This window comes from Trichechus manatus, unplaced genomic scaffold (assembly GCF_000243295.1).
Source record: "Trichechus manatus latirostris isolate Lorelei unplaced genomic scaffold, TriManLat1.0 scaffold00020, whole genome shotgun sequence".
Classification (NCBI taxonomy): domain Eukaryota; kingdom Metazoa; phylum Chordata; class Mammalia; order Sirenia; family Trichechidae; genus Trichechus; species Trichechus manatus.
Window position 1 is genome coordinate 6,365,784 of NW_004443956.1, and position 26,464 is coordinate 6,392,247.

At 40.0% G+C, this 26,464-nt stretch overlaps 1 protein-coding gene across 13 annotated transcripts in view; it reads left to right on the top strand.

The window, feature by feature from the left end:
* Positions 1 to 26,464, top strand: part of FOXP1 (forkhead box P1) — a 686,938-nt gene that overhangs the window by 644,663 nt on the left and 15,811 nt on the right. For 11 of the 13 annotated variants that reach the window (XM_023727893.1, XM_023727897.1, XM_023727899.1 and 8 more), the window contains 4 exons: positions 13,230 to 13,313; positions 23,767 to 23,968; positions 24,073 to 24,152; positions 24,744 to 24,845. In XM_023727893.1, the coding sequence (XP_023583661.1) occupies positions 13,230 to 13,313; positions 23,767 to 23,968; positions 24,073 to 24,152; positions 24,744 to 24,845 (468 nt within the window). The remainder of the gene's footprint in view (positions 1 to 13,229; positions 13,314 to 23,766; positions 23,969 to 24,072; positions 24,153 to 24,743; positions 24,846 to 26,464) is intronic. The other 2 variants (XM_023727898.1, XM_023727900.1) reach the window with 1 other exon arrangement.

Genomic DNA, 26,464 nt, shown 5'->3' on the forward strand with positions numbered 1-26,464 from the left:
GAAAATAACACTTCTGTACGTTGTCCTGTGGATCCCCGTTGTAAGGGACGGGGGACGTTTTTAATGTGAGTTCTGCTCCTTGATGTAACTTGTTGATGAGCCGCCATATTTCAACAATAATCCCATTCTTGGTCTAATTAATAGAGAATGAGTTTCTAAAAGTAAAAACTGGGTCAGAAATGGAGATTATTAAAATGTACAATTGCACAAGCCTGACCCTGCAAACCCCATTTATGCAGCCGAATTCCAAAATGCTTTTGAGTGCTTGATGACTCATGTGGCTTCTTCCTCTGGCTGGTTTAGTGTAGGCAAGAGGTTAGCCGACTGGGGGAAATTAAAACAATGTTGTACATTATATTGTTACCAGCCATTGAAAAGCCTATTTCGTATGCAAGACAGCAGTGTTGAGATATATGGAGAGCCCTAGGCTAAGTACAGAAGATAATTACGTTTAGAATTTTACTGAGTTAAGTCATTTACAGCTTCAAATAGTTGCAGAGAAAAATCAGCCAAAACACACTTAAACTTTTTGTTGTGACTTAATAAAACAGTAAGATTTTCATACAGGCAAAGGGCACATCATAAAAATCTTGAAAATTTAATGTAAGTCTTTGGAAACATCTTTAAATGGAGCATTTTGTTGAGGAAAAAAAAAATAAAAAGTAGATTTACCCCAAATTTCACTTATGATTAAAGAGGAGGAAGCCCTTGAAAAATTAGATTCAACAGAACAGGCTCTTATATATCTACTACTACCTGAATTTATATGTATTGGTGTAAGTATGTAAAGTGATGCAAGTTCCTGCTTTTATTTATCTACTTGATAAAATTAAATTCTTAATGACTGACTGATAAGGAGATTGTTTACCAGAATCATCATGGTTTTCCAAGTAGACATTCCAGAATGCAAATTTGAGTTTGAGGCCCTTCTTAATTACTCAGGAGCTGAGTAGCTGTTTTATTAATTATTCCTCACTCTTGGCAAAGAGAGGGCAGGGGAAGGAAAAGAGTTAGACCATCAGGAAGACGAGTGGGTTTTTTGTTTTGTTTTGATTCTCCTAGCAGCTTCAAAGGAGCCCTGATGGTGCAGTGGTTAAGCACTTGGCTGCTAAATGGAAAGGTCAGTGGTTCAGACTCACCAACTGTGGTGCAGGAGAAAGACCTGGCTATCTGCTCCTATACAGATTACAGCCTAGAAAACCCTACAAGACAGTTCTACATGGGGTCACTGTGAGTTGAAAATCGTCTTGACGCACCCAACAACAGTGACAGCAGCAGCTTTAATGCTTGTTTTGAACTGGGTGTGGCCTGAAGTAGTACAAACCAGTATGAGGATTCATCGATATGTGGATTTCATGTAGTCACAGATGTCCTTTCATTCTTCAGCCCTAAATCAGGTTGAAGGCAAGGTTGTTAAACTTTTGATGGAAATCATAGCTCATCTGGCCAGAGTCACTATGAGAAGGCTACCTGTCATGTTCCCAATACTGTTTTTGCTTGGAAGTTTGGTTTTAAAGGGATTGACGCTAATGGAAAGAGGGACACGCTAATTTTGAAGAGTTCCATTTTAAAGTAGGATCGATAAACTACAGCCCGTGGGCAAAGTCCTGTGAGCTGAGAATGGTTTTTACAGTTGAAATGGTTGAGGAATAAAATCAAAAGAAAAATAATATTTCATGAAACATGAAAATTTTATGACATTCAGATATCAGTGTCCATATATAAAGTTTTTTTGAACACATGATCATTTACATATCATCTGTGGCTGCTTTTGTTGCTGAAGTGGCAAAGTTGAGTAATTGCAACTGAGACCGTATGGCTTACAAAACAAACTGTTCACAGTCTGGCCCTTTACAGAAGACGTTTCCCAATCAACGGATCAGAATAAAACAATGCGCATCATCTTATTAGCTAGCAGCTTTTTCCCTTAGGTTCCTGGCTATTTGAAGGTCTTCTTATTCCTTTTTACCTCTTCCTTCTCGTCTGTGGTGTATAAAACCGGTCTAGTCACCACATCTGTTGGGCTTCTCCAGCAGCAGCTTCATGTGACAAGTGTTTACTGATCTTCGGAGGTCACAAAAAGCCGCCTAAGGGCTAATCATTCATTCATTCAGTAAAAATTATCAGGAGCCTGTTCCATAGCATTAACCTTGCCAGAGCCACTAAGGAGTACAACAGTGAGTAAGACAGATAGGGCTGCCCTCCTGGTTCTTATATTCTAGAAAGGAAAACAGACAAAAAATAAATAATTTCCAAAAGTACTGTCCATTTATTGGGCAGTGCTGGCTGACGCTAATGAGTTGTTGAAAACACTAGAAATGAGCTCAAAGGAGGGCGTTTCAGTGGTAGATATGGGCCAAAACAAAGCATATTTTATCCATTAGTTAGTATTCAATCAGAGGAAATACACAAGAAACGGTCAGAAGTCTTTGGCATTTAACACTTGCCCTGAGATAGAGTAAGAGGAACCCTCAGCAGGGATTACATTGAGAGTCTTTGGGTTGCAGACCTGGCACATTTGGAGTTTTTTTGCCAAGGTAGAGTTAAATTCACAGCTAGACTCCTTTTAGGCTTCCTTTTCCTCTGAAATTCAGCATTTCCATGTTTGTGCTGTCACTTTTGCCATTTCACACACCCATGTCTGGAAATGGGCTTTTTAGATGTACTTAGTTAACATTTCATTGTGCCCATAGATCCTGATCCTGGGGAAATTTGGTTCACGCAGCAGCAAGAATACTTTGAATTTCTGTGTTAGCGCGCAGGCAGCCTTCTTTCTCTGTTTCCCATTGGTGTTGTTCCCCTGTTCTCCCAACAGCAGACTGGTATATCACCTTATCTGGGAGCACGCATGCCCTGTACAGGGCTGACTCAAGGGCTACTTCTGCTATTTCCCTTAAAGAAAGCATTTCCCAGTCCTGCAAGTTCTATACCTCCAAGCATCTCAAAGTAGATCGCAAAGTTATCATTAATTTATATTAACTTGAATTAGAAAAATGTTTGTGCCATTCATCACTACAGGAGAGAACAATCAGGTTTGGACAATTCCCGAAGGATGATCACTATGTCAGAGTAGGAAGAAAAATCTCCTCTACCCGCCTAGCCTTACAATGTCTCTCTCTACAGAGAAATACTTAGACCTCCAGTGTTTATATCTGGTGTGCCCTCATTGTAAAAACAAACCCGATAATCTCAAATTGGATCTTACAGTATAGATCAGTTGAAATTCATTATATTCACCCTTGAGAATCGTTGTAAAAGAGATTTCACAAGAGAAATGGGAGGACAGAGTCAGTCAACCCAAGACTGGACCAAAGCTGGTTAAGGTGACTTGAGTGCTGTCCCATGTACCTTTCCAGCCCCCCTGCACTGAAACCCCAGAGACCTTGGCTGTGGCCCAAAATAGGAGGCCCTTGTGTCTGTGACTCATCAGTCAACCCTCCCTAAAGAGTTAGATAAAATTTCTGTTTCTAAATGACCAAGGTTAGCCGTAGGGGATAGTGACTAGAGCGTTTGCCTTCATTGTGCTATCTGCACAATACTAGAATCAAACTGCAAAGCCTGTAAGATTCTAATGGTGAGATTTCAGGCAAACAAGCAGAAATAAAGGTGATGGGTCTGGGATTCTGTAATCCACACTGTGCATGAGGAGCTGCCCTGTTCTTGTGTAATTAAAATATGAGTTAATTTACAAAGCAAAGTTTTAACAAAATATATCGATTACTGAAAGCAGGAGGCATGCGCGCGCACACACACACACACACACACACACACACACACACATTAATTTGAAGGTGTCAGAATTTATAATGGACTACATATGTACAGCTTCTTGGAAGAGGGTTGGTTAATTTGGTTCTTTCTCGTATTGCACCTGTTATTTGTCTCGTTGAGAGAGACGAGTGTCAAAAAGATATCTAAATGGACATTCTGAGCCTTTGAATATTTTTCACTGCATTTCATTATTACAGAGACAGTGGTCGTTTTTTGATATTTTACCAGTGGACTAGATGGGGATTAAACCTATTACCCAGGAGCCTTACTCTGTAAACTCCCAGGAAGTGAGTTTCTTACTACTACACAGATAGGCACTTAACATCAAGACAAATGGACACCATAGAAATCACTTGAGTAAAGGACGTGGCTTTTTGAAGTCACAGAATGAGATTTCAGCTGTTAGATGTTCTCTTTTGCCAGATTTCTTCTGGAATGATATGCAGATGAGGAGATTAGCTAGAATTAGAGGGAAAAAAAAATTCCCACAATATGCATGACCTTATATGAGTCATCAAATGTATAGCTGCCATCACCACCCCCCTCAAGACAGAGGGACAAGGACAAAGGAACTGGAAATAAGAGATTAAGGACTGCCTACCCAAAATGCCATGGTCAGGTTTGTAAGGAAGCACTTGAAGCTTCCTTCATAGTTGAGCACCAGCTGTTGGCCAGACATGGACCCAGGGATTTAACTTCATTTTAGTCCAGTTTACCTGGGTTCACCCCAGGTATGACATGTCTGGGATATCCTCAACCATTAATATGTGGTTTAGATCATCACAAAAGGTGTCTCCATGACTGAACTGTAATTATTTTTTGGGAAAAGAGAAAACCATGCGATTTAATAGATAATGAAAAGAAATTTTGACAGATTTACCTCATGTAGAAAGCTGAAACATGAGGTACATTTTTGTGACTATATGTATTAGTTTTTATCTGTTCCATCACTGTGGACCATGTGACATTGCTCTAATGTCAGTATATCGTCTCTCCTCTTGGTTGTATGAAGATGTGTTTTGAAAGAAAGAAGAGAAGCCTTAGAGATTTGGGGTTTTCATCATATTCAAGGCTCAGCATGTGTTAGGGGACAGGGCTCAGGACATACTCCCTACAAACCCTCAGCCTATAAACTCTTGAAAGTGAATATTGAAAGCAGCCAAGGGGAAGAAGTGGGGGCTGGGGAGGGAGTGGTCTACCTTTTCTTCCTTAATAATTTTATTCCATTCAACCACTATTTACCAAGCACCTATTGTATTCAAAGCACTGGATAAAGATAAGGAAGGCGGCCTCTTCCTTCCTGTAATGTGGAGCCCGGTAGGGAGGGTAAGACTGGCTTGCCTTGAACTGTTCCACCAGGCAGAGTTCATACGTCCAAGGGGGGAGTCCTTAGGCTTCGCGGAGGTGACGGGGGGAAAGGGCTCTTGGCAAGGGCATTCCAGGCTAAGGGAACCACCTGTGAATTTGCCTGGGTGAGGGGGGAAGGATAGTGGAAGAACATACTGTTCCTTTTTTTATTCATCTCTCAAGGACGTCGTGCTTGGTAAAGTAGAGGGTCAGCAAAAAGAGGAAGACCCTCAACAAGAGAAGATTGACACAGTGGCTGCAACAGTGGGCTCAAGCATAACAATGGTTGTGAGGATGGTGCAGGATCAGGCAGTGTTTCATTCTGTTGTACATAGGGTTGCTGAGTCGGAACCGACTCGAGGGCATCTAACAACAGACAAACAACATCTGTTCAACAAGAAATAAGGCAATCAGCTGTCCCAGTTTGCTTGGTGGTACTAAGGGGATTCCCTGGGACTTGGGACTTTCCATTTCAAACTGGAAAGTCCTGGGCAAACTGGAATGAGTTGGTCACCCTAATGATAAGTCTGAGTCCACTGCTTGTGGGGAGGTCTACTAAATGCCCTAAATTCTGCTTATAATTATTTCATAAAGGAGCTTTAAAACCATTTGAATGAATATTTATTGAGCTCCTACTGTGTGCCAGGGCACTGTACTAGGTGATTCACACCCACAATTTCATTGAATCCTCACCCTGTTCTGTGAGTAAATATTGCCCTTTCCTTGATTCTGTCTCACTTTTGAAAAGAAAAATGAAGCATTCTGGAAATTAGTGACTGTCTTAAATTCAACGAGCTTATTTAATGTGATGTGTCGTCTTGTTCCTTGAAAAGGTGTTACCAAATCAATGGTGATCTTAATATCGTAGACCTCTTAGCATCGAATAAATAATTCTCAGTGCCTTCTCACTTACAGAAAGGTGGCACAAGGGTTGAGCGTTTGGCTGCGAACCTACCCAGTGGCTCCAGGGGAGAAAGACCTGGCAATCAAAGATTACAGCCTAGAAAACCCTATGAGGCATTTCTGCTTTGACACATGGGGTCGCTATGAGTCGGAATCGACTCAACAGCACCCAGTAGCAGCGACCTCTTACAGATGAGGAAACAGGTTGAGAAGGACTTGTCCAAGGCCATTGGCTAATAATGGGCAAAACCCAGAATCCTAACCCAGTCTGTGTGTCTATGTAGCCTCTGCTCCTTTCACTACAGGGTGCTGCCTTAAGGCTTTTGTCCAAGGGCTCAGCATGGCCCAGTCGGGTTCTATGCGTACACACAGGAGTCGCAGACCTCAGGTTTTAAACCTTGACTTGGGCGGCCGTGACCCTTTTCTCCCCGCCAGACTCTCTCCTGAGCAGTGTGTGGCGGCTGGGCAGGAACTCAGTGACTCTGGCATCACTCTGGAGTTTTCTGAATCATCTACACCAGGAACTGTAAGCTCTAAGAAAATGTTAGCAGGGAGGAATGTGCACAGGTTTCAATAGCAGAGGGAGACATTAATCCTAACACAAATCAATTACTGTACGGACTTCACTTAGGATTGCTCTACGGTTAGCAGGCTGTTTGTAATCACACCAGCTTCCTAGACTTTCACAAATTATATTACAGCAAAACCTGGAAGCTGTGTAAGGCAGAAACCTTTCAGAGAAGGAAAACTCAGATATTTCCCACTAATAGAGAGCGTTAGAAAAGTGTAAGACAGTTTTGACAGTCTTGCACCCTGTCAAAAGCAGAAAACTTGCTAGACCTGGAAAAACAAGACAGTCCCGTTGAGTTCCGGCTCTCACGGATTTCGCTATATCTGCAGTGTATCCCTCTTTGGCCCTTTCTAACCCCACTCATGGCCGTGGTCAGGACAGCGCCTCACAGGGGTGGCCTCACAAGGCCTCAGGACTCTTCCTGAATAAGCCTGGAGCATGCTGGGAGAGAAGGCCTAAAAGCATGGTAGCTTCATGGTGCCACTGCTTTGTGACTGGGGCCAAGAAAAAGAAGAGAGTCTCTGTGTTTCTCATGCCCCCATCATCCTTTGAAAACCAAGACACTTATTTTTCATAATTTGAAATCCTGCTTAACTCTGGGAGCATTAGAATTCCTAGACTATGACTGAGTATTAGTGTACGTCTGCTTTAAATGTCAAGAGAGTCTTTAATAATAACATTTAAGGAATGTTAAGATGGTGACAGAATACAATAAAAGTAGGGAAAGTCTTCGATTGGGGTGAAATGAGCCATATGTTGCCCAACACCTGAGTGTTGTAGAAGGTTTTAAAGAAATCCTTTAAAAGTTTTCACTGGTGTGAAGTTTTGAAGGCATGTGAGTTACCATAGTTTGACCAAGTGGATGAAATATGTTGTTGTTAAGTGCTGTCAAGTCAGTTCCCACTCAGTGACCCTGTGTACAACAGAACAAAACACTGCCTGGTCCTGCGCCATCCTCAAAATTGTTGCAGCCACTGTGTCAGTCCATCTCGTTGAGGGTCTTCCTCTTTTTTGATGAACGTCTACTTTACCAAGCATGATGTCCTTCTCCAGAGACTGGTCCCTCCTGAGAACACGTCCAAAGTATGTGAGACGAAGTCTTGCCATCCTCGTTTCTAATGAGCATTCTGGCTGTACGTCTTCCAAGACAGGTGTGTTCGTCCTTCTGGTAGTCCGTGGGTCAAATATAACTGTTTGGTAAATACTGAGTTTGGTAGAAGAGTTTCATTCGTCTTCTTTTCCAAGTGCTGCTTTTTTCTTCTTTTTTTTTTAAATCATAATTTCTTTAGAGACCTGTGTAGCTAGATACTTCCTGCCTAAATCAGTTAACCTATTTGGATCCTCCTTGTATACAAACTACTGAGAAAAGTAAAATAGCCACTGTTTAGGATATACTCAGTTTGTGCCAGGGAGTAGTATCAATCAAACTTACCTGAGTAGAAAAGTCACTTGAGATCCTTATTAAAAATTCCTCCTCCTGGGTCCCTCCTTTGGGTTGTCTGGCTCAGCAAGTTCAGGCGAGACCAGACCTCTGTCACTTAAATTGGGGGATCACCATTATATGGGAATAACCCAGACTTATCTGTTCATAGTAGGGTGATTGGTAAAAATACAAATCCCCACTCCTCCCATAGAGGTTCTGAATCTTTGTGGGGGCCCCACAGGTCTGCGTTTTTAGTTAGTGTCCCAGGTGATTTTTGTGATTACACCAGTGTGGGAAAACCAGACCAAGCATCATATAACTCAGATTCTAGTCTTATTTCAGCCATTTCCTAGTTCCATGGCCTCAGTTATAGTCACCTCTATGAGCCTCCGTTTCCCCAATTATAAAATAGGAGAACAGGACTACCACCATGACTGACCACCAGTTGCTGTTGAGTCAGTTCCTACTCATGGTGACCCCCTGTGTGTCAGGGGGTTTTCAGAGACTGATTTTTCCAGAAGTAGCCCACCAGGCCTTTCTTCCAGAGTGCCTCTGGATGAACTGGAACCTCAGGCCTTTTGGTCAGCAGCCAACGCGTTAACCATGTGCACCACCCAGGGACTCCCGGGAATAGGACTGAAAAATCCACTGCCGCTGAGTCAATTCCGATTCACAGTGGTCTTATAGGACAGAGGAGAGCTGCCCCATAGGGTTTCCAAGGCTGTAATCTTTACAGAAGCGGACTGCCACATCTTCTCCTGCAGAGCAGCTGGTGGGTTTAAACCACCAACCTTTTTGGTTCGCAGCCAAGTGCTTTAACCACTGCGCCACCAGGGCTCCTAAGAATAGGACTCCCAAAAACCAAACCCACTGCCGTCGAGTCAGTTGTGACTTACAGCGACCCCGTACGGTTCGCAAGGCTGTAATCTCTATGGAAGCAGACTGCCACATCGTTCTCCCCTGGAGCTGCCCGTGGTTTCAAACTGCCGACCTTCCATTTAGCAGTCAGTTGCTTTAGAGAATTGGACCAGAGGACTCAAAATAGCCACAACAACCTTTGCTTCTGTGAAGTCAAATGAGTGGCTTGGCCTCTTCTTCTCATCTGTCTCCGACTAATTCTATCTAGCATTTTCCCGCGTGCAAAATCCTTCGTTCATTTCAGCAGGATTTTGTTTCTCGTGAGTGAGAACTGCCAAATTGGCCTTAAAATGATTAGTCGTCCTGACAACATATAAAATGATTGTGCTAAATGGACCCAACACTGTGTTCCCTTTTCTCTGCTGAAACAACGAACTTAATCTGCTTAGTTTCTGTCTTTGAAGATGCTGAAGGAAGCGCCTAGCCCTCGGCAGCTATCAGTCGGTTCAGAGTGACGCACACATTCCAGTCCCTCACAGCCTGGACTGTCTGAAACCTCGTTTGAGGCCATGGCTAATAAAAGGGGGGATGACCTGTATCAGCCAGGGGGGCAAAGCCTTTTCCCAGGATGAAGGGAAGACACAATGAGAACTGAAGGGATAGATCCATAAGAAATAGGCTTCATCTTTCCTACCCTTTCTGTTCGTTCTTTAAACCATCAAAATTATTTCTCTGCCCGGTTAGCCTCGCTGCAGACTCCGTGGAGCTTCTGTTATGTTGATCCAGATTCCAAACATCTATTCAGCCAGAAGAAGTCTAGATAAACTAGACCAATTTAACTTTTCTATTTTTTAAAAAAACTGTATTTTTTTGAACATTCGCGGAACACTAGATACTATGCTAAGCTGAAGTGCTTGGCATCTGATTCTCAAAACAACCCTTCAAAGCTCAGGGATTCTTAGTTCATATTTAGAAGGGAAAGCTAAATAATTTTAAAAGGTTACATAATGTGCCCAGGGTCACAAAGCCAGAATTTGAGCCCAGTACAGTATGTTTCTACGGAGCCCTGGTGGCGCAACGGTTAAGCACTAGCTGCTAACCAAAAGGTTGGCGGTTTGAACCCACCCAGCAGCTCTGTGGGAGAAAGACCTGGCCATCTGCTCCTGTAAAGATTGCAGCCTAGAAAGCTCTGTGGGGCAGTTCTACTCTGTCACATGGGGTTGCTTTGAGTCGAAAATCAACTTGACGGCACCTAACAACAAAATAGTCTGTTTCTCGTGCTCATGTCTTTAACCATTTTTGCTCTGCCATCATTCTACAGAACTAGGGAAAAAACTAACTCACTAAAACAAACAGCAAAACCCGGCACAAGCAGCTCACCCGCATGTATAGCCCTCTTGCCATTGCTTTTATGCCGTATACTCATTCCATACTCACCAGGAAAGCTTTCAGAGATAATTCTATTATTCTGTCACAGCATAACAATTTTTTTAAGAACTGCCAACCAAGTTTTCGTTTGACGTTTGAACTGACTTTCTCCATCTCCTTTTTGTTGCTTTTCCTGGGATTCACAGTTTATGAGGAAATGCTGGAATATGCTTGTTAATAGTGAATGTTTGGAATCTCATATTATAATAATGAAAGGATGCCATGCAAATTGATGAGAATGGTGAGGTCATGGAATGATTGCATAAAAAGCAATAAAAAATTGGAAAGCTTTTACTATAAATGCAAGACAGTCATTGAAGAGGGACAGTGTGGTTTTGATGGGTGTGACTGTTTGGCCTTTTTACCTAAAAAACAAAAAAGTGTGTTTGACAGGGTTTATCTTTAATTGTTTGAACAGTTTGTAATAGAGGTATAATAATAATTCCAAACTTATCCAAGAATATGATAGTACACGTTAGTTGGGAGTAACCAGACAAATACTTGCATTTTTGTCTTTCTCTGTCACCTTGCTCATCTTTTAGATGATGGTAAAATTCAGTTTGAGGCAAAATAAGGAACTTGTATAAATTTCAAAATGGATGATGAATCTAAGTAATGGTCTCATGGAAAAATAGAGAAATGTTCCCTATGGTAGTTACTTCCAGGGTTATGGACATGGCTGTGTATACAAGTTCAGAGTATGTATTTGCAACATAGTGTTATAACCTTTGACAAGTAAAAGGTCAGCCTTTGGGTGAAATGTGGAGGAGATGGCTCCCTTTGATACTGGCCATTTGGATTTTTCTTCTAGCAAGTTGCTTTATAATTGCTACAATAACAGTGTTTACCCCAAATTAACTCAGGTTTAATATTCAGCAGACTCTTCAGTAAATACCACCTCTCATACCTTTAATTCGTAATGTTCAGCATGGCAGAAATGTCTTGTTTTTAAAGAGTGGCTTATTATGCCTTAATTCTTTCTGCCCTGTAATAATTTGAAACCAAACATTTTTTGTTAATGTTAAGTATGTTTTAGTTTTAACACCTCCAAATTTAGATCACTTACACAGAAAACAAATAACTGTAGGAAAATGCCCTTCCCCATGTTTTAATTGTTCTAACTGAGCCACTTTGGAAAACTGAATTCCTTTAGCATTATGTGTTGAGAGCATCTTTTAGTTTGGCTGTTCAATAACTTACTAAGGAACAGGGAATGAATAACATAAAGTGCTCCTAATATGGTATCATTTTCATTTCCTGTTTGTTGAAAGATAAATGCTAACGCTGTAAGGCTTTTTCTTTCTTTCTTTTTTTTTTTTTTTTAATTTATTCATCCCTGAACCACAAGAGAATAAAAAGAAAAAATCAAATGTGATATGGCTCAGGACTCTGTCACCCAGTTAGGTTAAGAGAAGGGTTTTTCTCTTCTGCTTTGTACCCTTTTTCCTTTTCCTCTGTCCCCCCTCAGTCCCTGAACTCCCTCTCCCTCCCCTTAGATAACAACTGTATTAAAAAATGTCTTATTTCATTTTTATTTTGGGATAATTCTACATTTACAGAAATCAGTTAATTGATTTTTAAAGGATTTAAGGTTATATGATGTAGGAGGGATGAGTCCCTCCCCAGTTGTAAGGCATTATTTTGGACAAATGGTGTATACATTTCTTTTTTCTTTAAATTTTATTTATTTTTGTTGTTATTGAGAATAGACACAGCAAAACGTATACCAACTCAGCAGTTTCTATATGTACCATTTAGTGACATTGATTACATTATTTGAGTTGTACAACCATTCTCATCCTCCTTTTCTGAGTTGTTCCTCCCTCATTAACATAAACTCACTGCCCCCTAAGGTTCCCATCCGGTCTTTTCGAGTTGGCAGTTGGCAGTTTGATCCCATATAGATAGTTCTTAAAAGAGCATAATGCTCAAGGCAGATCTTTTTAACTAGTTAAGCTAAACTATTGTTCGGTTTTAAGATGGTCTATAAATTATTGACATAAGACAGTTCTCTCTCTGCCTGTCTCCCCCTCCCTTATCTCTTCTACAGTTGCCCTAGACCACACAGTTGTTTTCTTAACTATACCTTTATCTTTTGTAGATAAATTCCCCGTTTCTTTTAGAGAAATAATCATTTTATATCCCCTGTGCCCAGCTGTTTCAGGCTATCAAAAATACCATAAGATTAAAATGATCCACGGCAAGTATAAAACAAAACTTGTATCTAAAAAGTAATACTTGAGTGCCTACTGTGTACATACGGTTAGAAACTCCTATCTCCTGTGCTTTCAGAGGGTATTTTTTTACAGAATCAAGAGACTTAAATTTTTGTTAAGATGAGACTAGCACAGAGTAGGTACTCAAATACTGAAGAAATGAATAAGGAAGCTTATTCTGTGTTCATCTGAAAACGGAAAGCCATCTACCTTTGTAGTCCTGCCCCTGCCCTTTGAATCTCATTTGTTAGCCGTTTTAATCTGTGCCTACCTGTTAAGAAAGATGAAGTTAATTTTGCACAAATGTATCCATCTGTCTAGGAGTTTCTCCACAACCACAACAGATGAATTTATGAGTTTTAGCTCGCCAGCTCATTTTCCCCTGGCATCCTCGTGAAGAAGGTTGGCTAATAGGCATGATTCACTTTTGTCTTTTAGCTGTCTGTGTTAACAAGGGGCTCCTTGGTGCCAGCTGGTCTACAACTTCCCTGTTAAAGGCTAATGTATTTTCTGTTGAGAAATCTCACACCAGCACCTCTGGTTACTGGCAGTTAGGCAATGGTCGTGTAGATTTCAAAACAGTTAAGCAAGGAAAATGATTTTTTCATGCGCTATGGTGCCATAGTTTAACTTGGAATACATGTCCTTTTGGATGTTAAGATAGTAATGCATTTGTATTCAGAGAAGTAACAAAGCATTTTCTCCCTACTAGCTTGCAAAAGACAAAGAGCGCCTGCAAGCTATGATGACCCATCTGCATGTGAAGTCTACGGAACCCAAAACTGCCCCTCAGCCTGTAAGTACCAATCCACGCCAAGTGGCAAGAAAAACCAAATGCCTTACAGTATGTTTTTCTCTGCTTCCCCACCCAAGCTTACTTTGGTAGGTTTGAGAGTTGAAGATTTAAAGTTCAATCACTGTTTCTGGTTACCTTTTATGATGAAGGCACTGTGCTAGGCATTTGGAGAGATAACAGGATGTTTCAGACCTGGTCCTTGCCACAAGGCCCAGCCAGCTTTTCTTTGATACAGAATGATTGGTGCTAAAGTGAGGTACTAAAGTATCTTAGGAGTTCATTCAAAGAAGAAAATCATTATGAATGGTGGGAACTCAGAGAAGGCAGCCAGACCACTAAGGCAGAAGAAAGAGGCATTTCATCCTGGCTAAGCTAAGAGACGGGAGTGAGGAGCAGTACAGTCTGACTGTAACAGAGGAAGCACATGGGAAACAGAATGTCACAGTCCCAATAACCAGTTGCTGTCAAGTTGATTCCAGCTCATGGTGACCTCCTGTGTGTCAGAGTAGAACTGTGCTCCTTAGGGTTTTCAGTGATTGATTTTTTGGAAGTAGGTTGCCAGGCCTTTCTTCCAAGGTGCCTCTGAGTGGGCTTGAACCTCACCAGCTTTTCAGTTAGCAGTCAAGTGTATTAACCATTTGCACCACCCAGGGACTCAACGGTAAGAATAGTTAGAGGCTAAATTATGGAGAGTATCTCATAGTTACTAAGAAGTTTGAAGTGAAAATTGCTCCTTTGCAGTTAGAAGACCAGACATGGTATGCTGAAATTATGTGTGAATTTTTGCAAATCTCCTTTTTCTTGCTTTGTTCCCTTTGACTTATCCTTAACCATCTAAGCATAGGTAATTAACAACCAAGCGGAAGGGTGGTTATCTAAGCTCCAAATCCTGTCTTGGGCCTCATTCTGTGTTATAAATTGATCTCTTTAACAGTTTTATTTCTCATATACTTACATTTCTAAAACTCTCCTAGTAGCTTCAACTGATTATTCAAAATGGAGAGAGTGCTTTGCTTCTTGATTTTAAGATTTGTAAAATTTAAAGGTACACTGCCTTTATTTGATTTTGCTTGGAGTCACTGTGTGAAAATTAATTGAGCGTTGACTATCTATAGTTAGTACCAGCAATTTTAATCAATATGCAATGATGCAGCATAATGGCAAAGTATTGGTTTATCTGTTTTGACTGATTTTTTTCTATAAATAAAGCAAACATACACCCATATATGTATGATTTATGGTGATAGAAATAAAACGGAGTCAGGCTATTAACCCAGCAAATATGGTAGCCTGCCAAGATGCAGTTGGCAGACAAAATTAATGTCTGAAACAGAACACATTACTGAGATATAGGACATAAAATCATTAAACACTTCGCGCGTCCATTTTTACTAGGAAAGAGTCCTTAGTTTCCATGTATTTTACAGTAAATGACTGCAGGACTCAATGTGTGGGCTAGTAAAAAGAAAGGATAAAAAAGGACTAGGCTACTCAGTGTTGTGGAATCAGTAGTCAACTGTGCTATTGATACCACCCCCTCCTTTTAAGGAAGATACTGGGAATAACACAAACCCAGCTAAGCAAATTGGTGAGACCCCTGAAATGATTTGGCTGACTTCTCCAATGGACATCAGTCTCCTTGGAATCCTCTGATAGTCTTCAGCTGGCTTTAGTTTGCAGGGAAAGTGTTTTTCCCAGGATGATGACTTTGCTTCTTTAGACAGAGAAAGGGAGAGAATGAGATTATCTCCTATTTTCCCCATGGATTAAAAATAACATTAATAGAATATTGTTGGTACTCTGAGCTCTAGGAATGAATCTGGTTTTGATCATGGAGCTCCTTGGAAGGAAGAGGCATAAAACTAAAGACCAACCCACTAAAACTCACTGCTGTCAAGTCATTTCCGACTCACAACGACCTTATAGGACAGAGTAGACCTGCCCCATAGGGTTTCCAAGGCTGTAATCTTTATGGAAGCAGACTGCCACATCTTTTTTCTGCAGAGCGGCTGGTGAGTTGGAACCACAGACCTTTTTGGTTAGAAACCAAGTGATTTAACCACTGTGCCAGGAGGGCTCCTTAAAAAGCTAAAGACAAGTCATGGCAGAGCCCCTTGGGGCACTCCACGAGTGATGAGGCTGGGTGTTGGCAGGCAGCGCCATATATATAAGTCTCCATAAACCACAAAAGGACCATTGGGAGTCTCCATGAGGACCAGTGTAAAGCAGCCAACAAGCAGGGAAAAGCAGCCATAGGGGAAATGAACAGGGAAGGAACGTTTGACTTGATTAGTATTAAAAAAAGTGTTTTACATTCTAGAAAATTATAACTTTGAAGGGGACCTCCTACTAAATTTATTTTTAACTGCCTATTGAAAATTCTCTACCACTAGTCAACATTATCTCTTAGTACCTCAGCACAGTGTTTCTTTATTAAAAGAAATAGGCACGAATATTTTTGACTGAAAAATTAATAGCCTTTGAATTGATACACAGCAGGTTTTCTTTTGCAAAGAAGTCCAATATCGCTGCACAGCACTTCTATAACCATTTATTTAGAGTCCAAGTCAAACCTTTGACAGCTAGAGCTGCGCTACAAGCCAATATAAAGAACTCCAAGATGTAAACCAACAATAGGCCGTCTGTGTGAGGTTTGCCATTGTCAAATACATAGATTGTTTGGATTAGTTTATGTAAATGTACTGTTGTATTACCCTTTGGGGGGGAAAAAAAGATCACATTTGTGTATGAAAAGTGGTTCCCTTCACAGGCAGCATTATAAATTCCTTATCCTTTAACTTACATGCAAGAAGTAAAAATTGGTGCCTGACAAGCAGATATTGTGTGACACTCTGTTGTTGGAGTGAACCTGCCTTCTTTTCATTTATTGGAAAATAGAAAATTTTATTATAGATACCATCTTATAAATCAGGAATTATTAAAACATGGATAGGTGAGGCATTTGGAAATTAATTATAAAAGGTAAACGTGTAGTGTTTTGCATAAATTTTTACTTCTTTGCCCAGGAAAAAAAAAAAAAGGTGCACACATACAGCAAACCTTTGATTCTTTCAATTTTAGGGACGCAGAAAAATCCGGTGGTCGATTCTAATGTGGAAAATGTTCACTGTAGCCTGTAATTAACTTATTTCACCCTAAATAATGGAAAGTATAGCATTTCTTTAGGTTAGTATCCTTCTAGATAGTATCTTTGATTTGAAACAAGCAGTCACCAGGGATCCAAATCTAACCAGAGTTGGGGACTTCCAGGTTATAACCTTGCGAGTAATTTTACCAAGTTTTTTTCTTTTTTCCATTTCTGTTTGAAAGGAACTTCATGTTTATTTTAAAAATCTTAGTGATAGGATGCTTTGCTGTAAATGTTACTTTTCTCTTCACTAAATGCTGTATGCTAGCATCTGACCAGTCCCCATTTCATCACATCAAAGAAATTGCTAACACATTTTTAGACTGTTCTTGTGTCGGCTCACAGATGCGTTTTCTGGACCCTATTGTGGAGCTTGTCCTCAGATTAAAATTGTTAGTGGATATGCTTAGCTCGGGACTGTTCCCAAGTTTTTAAATATTAACCTAACCTCAGCCCACACTAGGAAGCGCATAGGTGAACCAGCATACAAGCTTGCAGTGTTCTTGTCCCTCGGACTCTCTATAGCATCTCTTTCTGCTTGCCATAAAATCTTTTATACCAAAAAAACCTTTCCTTTCAAAATGATACCCAAGTCTCAGACTATAGGTTGTTTTTGGAAAGGGTATTTGTGTATTTAATTCCATCCTTGATCTCTGCCTGTGTGATGGCTGGGCTTTGGTCGCTTTGTGAGAGAGGTGTTAGTTGCCATGGAGTCGATTCCAACTCACGGAGACCCCGTGTGCGCAAAGTAGAGCTGTTCCATAGGGTTTTCAGGGCTGTGACTTTTCGGAAGCTTATCGCCAGGCCTTTCTTCTGAAGTACCTCTGGGTGGATTTGAACTGCCAGCCTTTCAGCTAGTAGGCGAGTGCTTAACTGTTTGTGCCACACAGGGACCCTATGGTATTCCTGCATTTAAAATTAGACTGTTCCATTAGCAAATATTTATTGAGCATGGTACATACTAAAGATGGAGTAGTCAAACAAGAGAACATTGTCCCTGCTGTTGACGGTGTTGGGAGTCTTGTGGGACAAACTGACAAGTAAATACACCCCCCGCCCCCAACACACACACTCTTACTGCATTGACCGGCTATGTATAAGTTGAACTACTGACCTAGAATCATCGGGTGTTGGAAGACTTCTAGGGAACAAAACCTAAAAGACGAATGGGAAGAACTGGTAGGAAGTCAGTCAGCTTCATGAATCTTCCTTGGGTTAAGGGTGGGTGCGTGTGTCTGAGGGAACGCAGCTGGGAGAGGAGGGTATGGATCTTTGTGGAGGAAGCAAAGGAATAGCCGGCATCAGCTAAGACAAGCTTTTCATACTTCTAATTTTATTAAGGCTGAGCCACGCATGTAAGAGGGTTATGGAAAGGTCCACCAGTGCAACTGTGTGTTACAGCAGTTGGGTACATATGCAGGGAAAGCCTTCATCACTGTGTGTTTATCATGGCCAAAATTTGTGATGTTTTGAGTTGTAAAAGAGTCTTCTTTTTTCCACGGAAAGAGACACAAAAGAGAAAAATCAGACAAAATAGTAAACTGCCCCAGTGAAAATGATTGATACTCTTTTGTTCCAAAGTCAGTAACATTTTTTAAGTAAACACCAACATGTGTTGCTTGGGGTTAGTGCCTTCGTGCGTACTCCTTGGAGAATTTGCTGAGATATTTCCTTGGAGGGGGCGTAACTCAGAGGACCAAACAATAACAGCAACAACAAAAATTTACACATGTCTGTGTTAGGACTTTATTAAGTTGTTAAGGATTTTTGTTTTAAAGACTTTTCACTATATATCATTATGTCAGGGAAATGCTGTAAATCATATTTTATAATACTGAGTACATGAGAGGTACGCTTTGCTTTAGGGTATTCCTACGTATCAGAGAACACTCCTGATCCCAGAGAAACCACATTCTTTCCGAGTTGGTGGGCAAGTAATTATAGTGTAGGTAGCATATCCTTCTTTATGAAAATGTTATAAAACATTTACAGGAACTTGGATATTTGGAATGAAATGTACTATTAGATTTTCCTTTTTATGCATTTTCTTCTACTGTAACCATCGCAGTTAGGGCTGTTTGGAAATCATGTGTTTAGCTACTATAAAACAAAGTGCCCCCCTGCCCCCTGGAAGAAAAAGTGTCTTTCAACTCTTAAAGTAACCGCTGATCATTTGAGGTACTGCGGCCTTGCTTTAGAGTTGGAGAAATAACATTAGGGAGTCATAAAAAGGGATTCTCAGGTACAGCACACAAAAGCTGTTTTTATATACTGTTTTTTCATTAAGTCCCCCTCCTCAGCTCAACTCCAGTGGTTTTTGTTGTTGTTGTTTTCTTTTCTTCTCTTTTTTTAGTATCACTGCCAGTAACACCACTTTCTAGGCCATTGCCCTCTGCCAGCACCCGTCTGTAATTCAGTAACACAGCCAGGCCGAGACCGTCAAGGAGGCAAAGGCTCGTAACAAAAGCCTCCAGCTGCCACCCGCTGTCGTACCCTCCCCACAGTCTGGTAATGTCCCTTTGGCCTCAGAAAGGCAGCCTCTGAACACGAGTGATTCATGTCCAGAAACGTCATGCAGTTAAAGCATGTCTTGAGCCCTGCGCAGGCCAGTAAAAGCAACAGCAGAAAAACAAGTTCTGTAAGCCTGGAAGGTCCCTGTGATGCCTGCCACTGTGTCCCTTGGTGTTTTGGTTTCAGGTTTGCCTTTTGTTCTCAGAATCTGTTTTCATGTGAGGCAAGAGCACAAACAAAAACAAAAATGAGTTCTTCTGGGAATACTTACAGCAAGTCTGTTTCTGTCTGGGGTTTACATCAGCGGTTTATTTTTTAAAAAAAATGTGGGTGACTCATCTTCTCTAAAAGGGAGAGGAGGTTACTGTTCAAAAACTACAGATTAATTTTTTTTAAAAAAAAAAAAGGACGGACCAGGATATTAGGCAGCTGATACAATTCTGATAGTTTGGGTGGGTAACATTCCCAGAATAATCCTTCTGTAACTGAAATGGAGAAAAGGACGATACTTAAAGGCACACACAAAAAAATTTTTTTAAATAAAATGCTACAGCAAATTTAAGTGACATAAGATTTTAACTTTTGGCCAGAGTTTCAAAGAGATTATCTTTGCTGAAAATCATCCCATGATGGAAACTTGCCATGTAGAAAATATCAGTGTTACTAACTTTTCTAAACATAGCAACTTCTTTTTAAATAGAAAATGTACAAGTAGCCCTGGTGGCGTAGAAATGAACACAATAAGAAAAATAGGCTTTCCATCAGGAAAAGAAACCCTCCCAGTCCAATCCCTTCCTGCTCCATGCTCCGGAAAAAAATTGTCTTTTAAAACCATACCCACAGTCAGACGCACGAAGCACATATGCTTTCATTTCTAATTGATGATTATATTAAGATTTAATAGTTTACAATTAAGATGAATATTTCAAGATTACAGCAAAACCCACATCGTTGCTGATTTGCTATTATGTTCTAAGTCTGTAATTACTTTTTTGGGGTCCCCTTTTTTACAGAGAGATCTTAATTAAAAGAGCAGGTTTGGTTTGAATGCAGAGCCTGTTTTGAATCCTTCCCCGTGTTCCGTCTTATCTCTCCCGCGTGACCTTCCCCCTCAAAGATGGTTTCTCCTTAAGACAAGCATGTGATCATCAAACAAAAGTGGAAAAGTTGAGAAACTTCTATAGCAGTTGACAAGGTTGACATTTCATTAACTTGTTGGTTCAGCCCTCAGATGATTTCATGAGGCAAAGCACCCTCTGTTTGGAGTTTACAGCTTTTTGTTCTTCTTTCCCTCACAGACTACAGTCATGTTAAATTTGGAATCTGGGCTCCTTTGGCAGATTAGCAATTAGAACAATTTTGTGGGAATATGTATATGTGTCATTAGTTTTCCTGCAAATTAATAGCAAGGGCAGAGGTCAGGCAGGAATTTTCCACTTGACTGCTGCTCCTCTATCGAGACCTGGCACTTGGTTTTGGAACGGCCACAGCTGTTCTCAGCCACACTCTTCCTCTAGGAGAACTGTCTTTTAATTAGTTTACCTCATAGCCATCATTACAAATATTACAGCGTCTCCCGCTCGAAATAAAATTACTGTTTCTACAAAATATTCCAGTGACATCTTGCACCACTGCACATTGATGGTGGGGTCACTCGAATGCAGCATTTAATCATTAGATCACCTCCATACGCGTCTCCTAATTAGAGTCCTTACAATACATTTTTATCTGGTAATTAGCTGAGATTGGCTGCTTCCTCTGTGGCTTATTAGAGACGGCCTAGCAGTGGGTGTGAATCACGGTGTCATTTGTCAAGCCTGGTAAGCTCCCTCCCTGCTTTCTTCTGGCTTAGTGTTTTATTGCCACTTGCTACCTATGTTCAGAAGCCTCTGGAAATCCTACCTGTTCCCCTTCGTGAGTCGTGCTAACCTGGAGGGACTTGCTTTTCACTGTAGCTTTTTTGGTAGAAACAGTCCCAATGCTGAATCTTCCTAAGCTACGATTGTCCAGTTCTTTTGACATTCGATAACATTATATTGTCGTATTGTGTGGCTTGTCTACTATTCTTTAAGGAGATGACCTCGCAGTGAGTGTTTTCCATGAGTTTTGATTTGTGGCAGTTACATTAAAACCCAGGGGACTCGGTGATTTTCCTCACAAAACTGGAAATTAACATTCCTATTTCTCAAGGACACTTGTGTTTATAGTATAATTTCCATTTTGCTTTTAAGAAAGTCAAGCTGTTTAGGGTAATGGGAAAAGAGAAGGCTAAACGTTGAGCTAGTCCTCAGGGTTGCTGTATGGTTGCCATGCACGTTTTCCTTGGCCCAGTGTCTCCATTTGGTGGTAAGCTCTTCAGGGACAGCAGTTGTGGGCTTTCTTTACTATACTGCCTTATATTTGCTCAAAAGATATTTATTGAATCACATTCATAAGCTGAGATAAAAGCTCTTCACTGAATGCTTTCCACAAATGAGCATACAAGAAAGTGAAACTGCTTCATGTTTATTTTTCCATTCACTGGGCATAAAAAGATTATGCAAAGATTTTTAAAATCACACGTGTGTATTTGACGTTGGTTTCAGGTGGTGAATATGGGCAAGTTACTTAATCTCTCCAAGCCTCAGTTTGCTTATCTGTAAAACATGAGGAATAACATCTTAGTTCTTAGGGTTGGTATGAGAATTAAATGAAACCCTACAGTGGCAGGTGGTTGAAAACATGATTTTTACAGATGTCATTCATGGCTTTCCAAAGTGTATGAGCATTAGCCTTTCGTGCCCTAATTTCCTTGACCCCTTTGCTTGGGTTGATGCTTGTACGTACTGTCAGTGATTAAGATCTGAAGATCCAAGGCGAAGAAGAGGTCAAACCCAGACCTTTCCTCTTGGCTTCTCAACTCGCCTCCTTCCATGGCTGCCAACCAGAGTTTTCATACTTAGTTTGCAAATGTGTGTCATGAAATCAAGTCTCCACCACTGTCGAGAAAGCAGCTCATAGCATCTCTTGATGGGGGATTTGTAAAGGCCATGGCATCTCCATAGCTTGCTTTTCTCAGACATTGGTGTCTGTTGTCTGCTGAGCAAACATTTCAAGCTAAAAGGAAAGCAGAACTAACAGCTCTCAACCCAGTATTACAGTTTCCAGCGCCATGTTTACATTTTTCCATCAATATTTCCCCAATAATATTTTAGCTTCCTTTTCTTCACACTCATTGTGTTTTTATGGAACTTTCCTAAACATATCAGAGAATCCTCCTGGCCTTTTTCGATACTAGAGTGTGAGTAGAGGTTGATTCTTCTCAACAGATTCGCGCACTCTTTTTATGTGTTCTTTGATTATGATCACAAGGGAATCTCAATTTTAATCGCTTCCACCAATAATGCTTTGTACTTAGGACTGGAGCAATTGTGAAATAGATTTATTGCATTAAGTAATTTGAAATCTGGGTTAAGAATATGTCACCAAGAACAACACCAAAACCTACTTTTGGTGAAGTTTCTTGGATTTTTGGGGCGGCTCTGTGTATCTGAGAGAGCAGTTGTGTCTGAATGAAAACAATCAAGTTCTTTAACACAGCCAGACTTAAAATAGTATTTTTGTACCAATAAATTTTTGAAAATGGGACAAGTCCATTTCTAAGAACAGCACTTTGAGGTGAAGGTGAAAGAGATACAGTAGATAGCTAGATGGATAAGATAGGTAGACAGATGGAGTCAAAACAGTACTTCCTCATTTTCCCTTATACTACTTAAAATACATAATATTTACTTCCTTATTTGATGCGTTAGATTATTGCAGTGTATTATTTCTGAATACTGAAATTTGAAGAAAAAAATCCTGCAGTTTCAGATCTTTCATATGCCATATTCTTTTTAAATTAATAAATTCCAATCCCATATTTGATGGAGTTTAATGAAGATTACACAGAAAGCTTTTAAAGATTAGTCTCTGCCAACTGATGGAAATAAACGCAGGCTTACTGGATCAGTGCCTCTCTTCTTAATATGAGCCATGGGCCAAACATATTTCCAGTCGTTCCCATCTGTAAACTTTCATTATGGAGTTGGATAGCTTATCTCTGTGCTGTCCAGTGTGGTAGCCACTAGCCACGTGTGGCTATTTAACTTAACAAAAATTAAAATAGTTGCACTAGCATGTCATTGCAGAAAGTTCTTTTGGACAGTTCGGATGTATACCAGTGTATTCCAACTGATGTTTCCTAAAACATAGGTCTGCACTGGTGCTACAAGAACACCATCTCCCTCTTTGAGGTTTATAAAGCATATTAAGCTGTTGAAGACGGTGAGAAGTTGTGATTAAAGAAATTTGTTTTGTTCCAGAATTTTCAAACTCATTTGGCTAGGTAACCCCAGTAAACACCTGCTTTGGAAAACATCTCACCAAAAGGCAAGGACAATAGTGCCAGAAATGTTTTATTCTAAATACTAAATGACTTGTATTTCACTTGGTTATAAACATATCTAAGTCCCTGGGTAGTGCAAATGGTTAACATGCTTGGCTGCTAACCGAAAGATTGGGAGAGATTCAGGTCCATCCAAAGGCACCTCCAAAAAAAAGCCTGGTGATCTACTTCTCAAAAATCAGCCATTGAAACCGGTATATAGAGCACAGTTCTAACCTGACATCCATGGGGCTGCCATGAGTTAACAGCATTTGGTGGTGGAAAAACTTACCTACTTTTGGAAGTAAAGCTGGCCATGCATCCCTTGTATTATTCTCACTCTGTTTCTCTGAAGGTTGTCCAAGATTTAATTGTTCTTTTCCTTACAGCTGAACCTAGTATCAAGTGTCACACTCTCCAAGTCTGCATCAGAGGCTTCTCCACAGAGTTTACCTCATACTCCAACAACCCCAACCACTCCCATCACTCCTGTCACCCAAGGCCCCTCCGTCATCACCACCACCAGCATGCACACGGTGGGACCCATCCGCAGGCGGTACTCAGACAAATACAATGTGCCCATTACTTCAGGTAGATACTTCATTTTTGCCTCATGTAGAATTATAATATTCAATTCTTGTAGACCAGCCTGTTTTTCAAAAGTGATGATTAATAGGACAATGATTCTTATTTAGCAGATATTGCGCAGAACCAAGAGTTTTATAAGAACGCCGAAGTTAGACCACCATTTACATATGCATCTTTAATTAGGCAGGTAAGTAAATTATATCAGAAGGTGTACATATACATGGATATGTCATACTGATGAAGTAGATTTAAAACCATTTAGTATGCAAGCATGCTCAAACCTTCTCTATAAGGTTTTTTAAAACTGTAATATATAATTGCTTTTGATTAAGTATTACAATATGATATGATTATTAGGAAACCCATTTCACACAACAGTGAAAATGAGCCTGTTTAAAGATGGCAAGTCAATTATCACAAGCTACAGTAATCTCTGATCCCTAGATTAATCTGAGCTCTAAATAATTACTGAGCTTTAATCAGCTAGTGAAATGTTTTGCATTTCTCTTTGATTCTGCTTTGTGAATGACTAATAAATTAATATTTCTGTACGGAAACAGAAATAAAAACTCAAAACAATTAGATAATTCCGTTTTGAATTTTGCTATTGAACTGTTAAATACAACCATTAATCTTAGATCATTTTGTGAAACCTTTCTTACGATTTAGCTCTGAATCACTGTTATTTTATACTTTCAAGAAACTGTATAATGACAATAATGACAGTTCTGCTGATTTGGTCATAAAGTATCTTTTCCTGTTACTTTTTGCTTCACAGGCCATTCTCGAATCTCCAGAAAAGCAGCTAACACTAAACGAAATTTATAACTGGTTCACACGAATGTTTGCTTACTTCCGGCGAAATGCAGCCACGTGGAAGGTGGGTTCGGCCTATTTAGCCTTGGTTCTTGCCATTTATAGAGTAGAATTTGTTGTTGGTACCATAAGCAAGTTTATATTATAAATTTGTATTGATACCGCTCAACTGTAGGTATATTTGATTGAGGAAATAGTTCCATTGTAGTTGAAATGTTCCCATGGAAGACTCCCGTTACACTGGGGTCAGATGGGCCAACGAATAAAACCATCGCTCTCTGGTCAGAATCTGTAGGGAAAAGGAGATGGCCCTGTATGTTGAGGTTGTCCTACAACTTACACGAAACTCCTCCTTTATAGGTCTTTTAACACAGCCAGTATTTGCAGAGATGCATAATTAACTTGTTTTTTTAACCAGATGAAACCTGGAGAAATGCTCAGACAAACTTGACACAACCTTCATCGGTTGGATAAAAGCCCATTTAGTGGAGAAAGCTAGGCAATCCAAGAACTAGCACTTATTACGTATGGGAGATAGTAACGGAGAACACAGTGTAGTATTAAATAGGTCGTTTTTGTGTTGAAGTTGAGAGATTGTCTCTCAGAGAACCACAAATACCCAGGAAGAAAAGTAGCTTCTGAATTATGCATCATCATTATTACATCATTTGTTATAAAACTGGTCAAATTCCATAGCTCCACTTGGATGCCTCCAACAGTGCCTCGGGTCACATGACATAACCTCATTCTGAGGAAGCTTTCCTAGTTCAGCAGCTGGTTCACGGATTCCATTAGTATTTATTCTATTGTTACTGTATTAGAGTAAGCCCTCACAAGTTTTTGGATTTCCCCTCTTTCCATTTATTTTTTCCATTTTTACTACTTGGAATTTTTGTAATCGCTATGCTCCAGGCAAGATGTTTTAAGATATTTTACAAGTTATTATTTTAAATAGGATAGGGATTTATTATAGGATGCAAAGAAAACTTGCTTTGCTTGAAATAAATGCCTGCCTTTGTGAATTCCGTAATTTTATATGGGAAAAAACATATTTCCTTTGTTGAGTTCTTGACAAATTAGCATTTTAAAAGACAGTGAATGTTAACTATAGAATTAGTTCATCAGCTTTACAGAGCTGTGAATATCTGTTTATCCTTTCATTGCCATTAAGACCATGGGCACTGAGGGGAGTGTATGTTCAGAATCTTACCCTCTTTTCCTCAGCCTAACTCTTATAGTTAAAAATGCTTTTCGAAATTTAGCAGTATAAACATGAAGTATTTTCTTCAAATTGCCTTTTATTAATACAAATGATCAAATTAAAAAATATTAAGTGAATATAATGTTTAAGGTCAAATCTTCAGACAAATTTTTTCAAACTGTAGGCAAAAGCGTCATTAATATATACAATTCTAAATGAAGTCCTTAACAAATCATAAATAACATATATACATATAATTTTCCTTACGTGTCCTTATTTGTTCTGTGATCATAGACAAAAGATTACATGCCTAGTTAAAGTTATGACTGAACAGAGCTTAATCATCGTTTTAGAGAGCTCTTGATTTCTAGTTTCTTTATGCTTAGATGTGCAGTCTGGGAAAACATAGCAAAGGCAGATCTTCAGAAATTTTTTTTTTTTCGCCCAGAAGTAGCTTCTGCAGACCATTTAGTTCTATACCT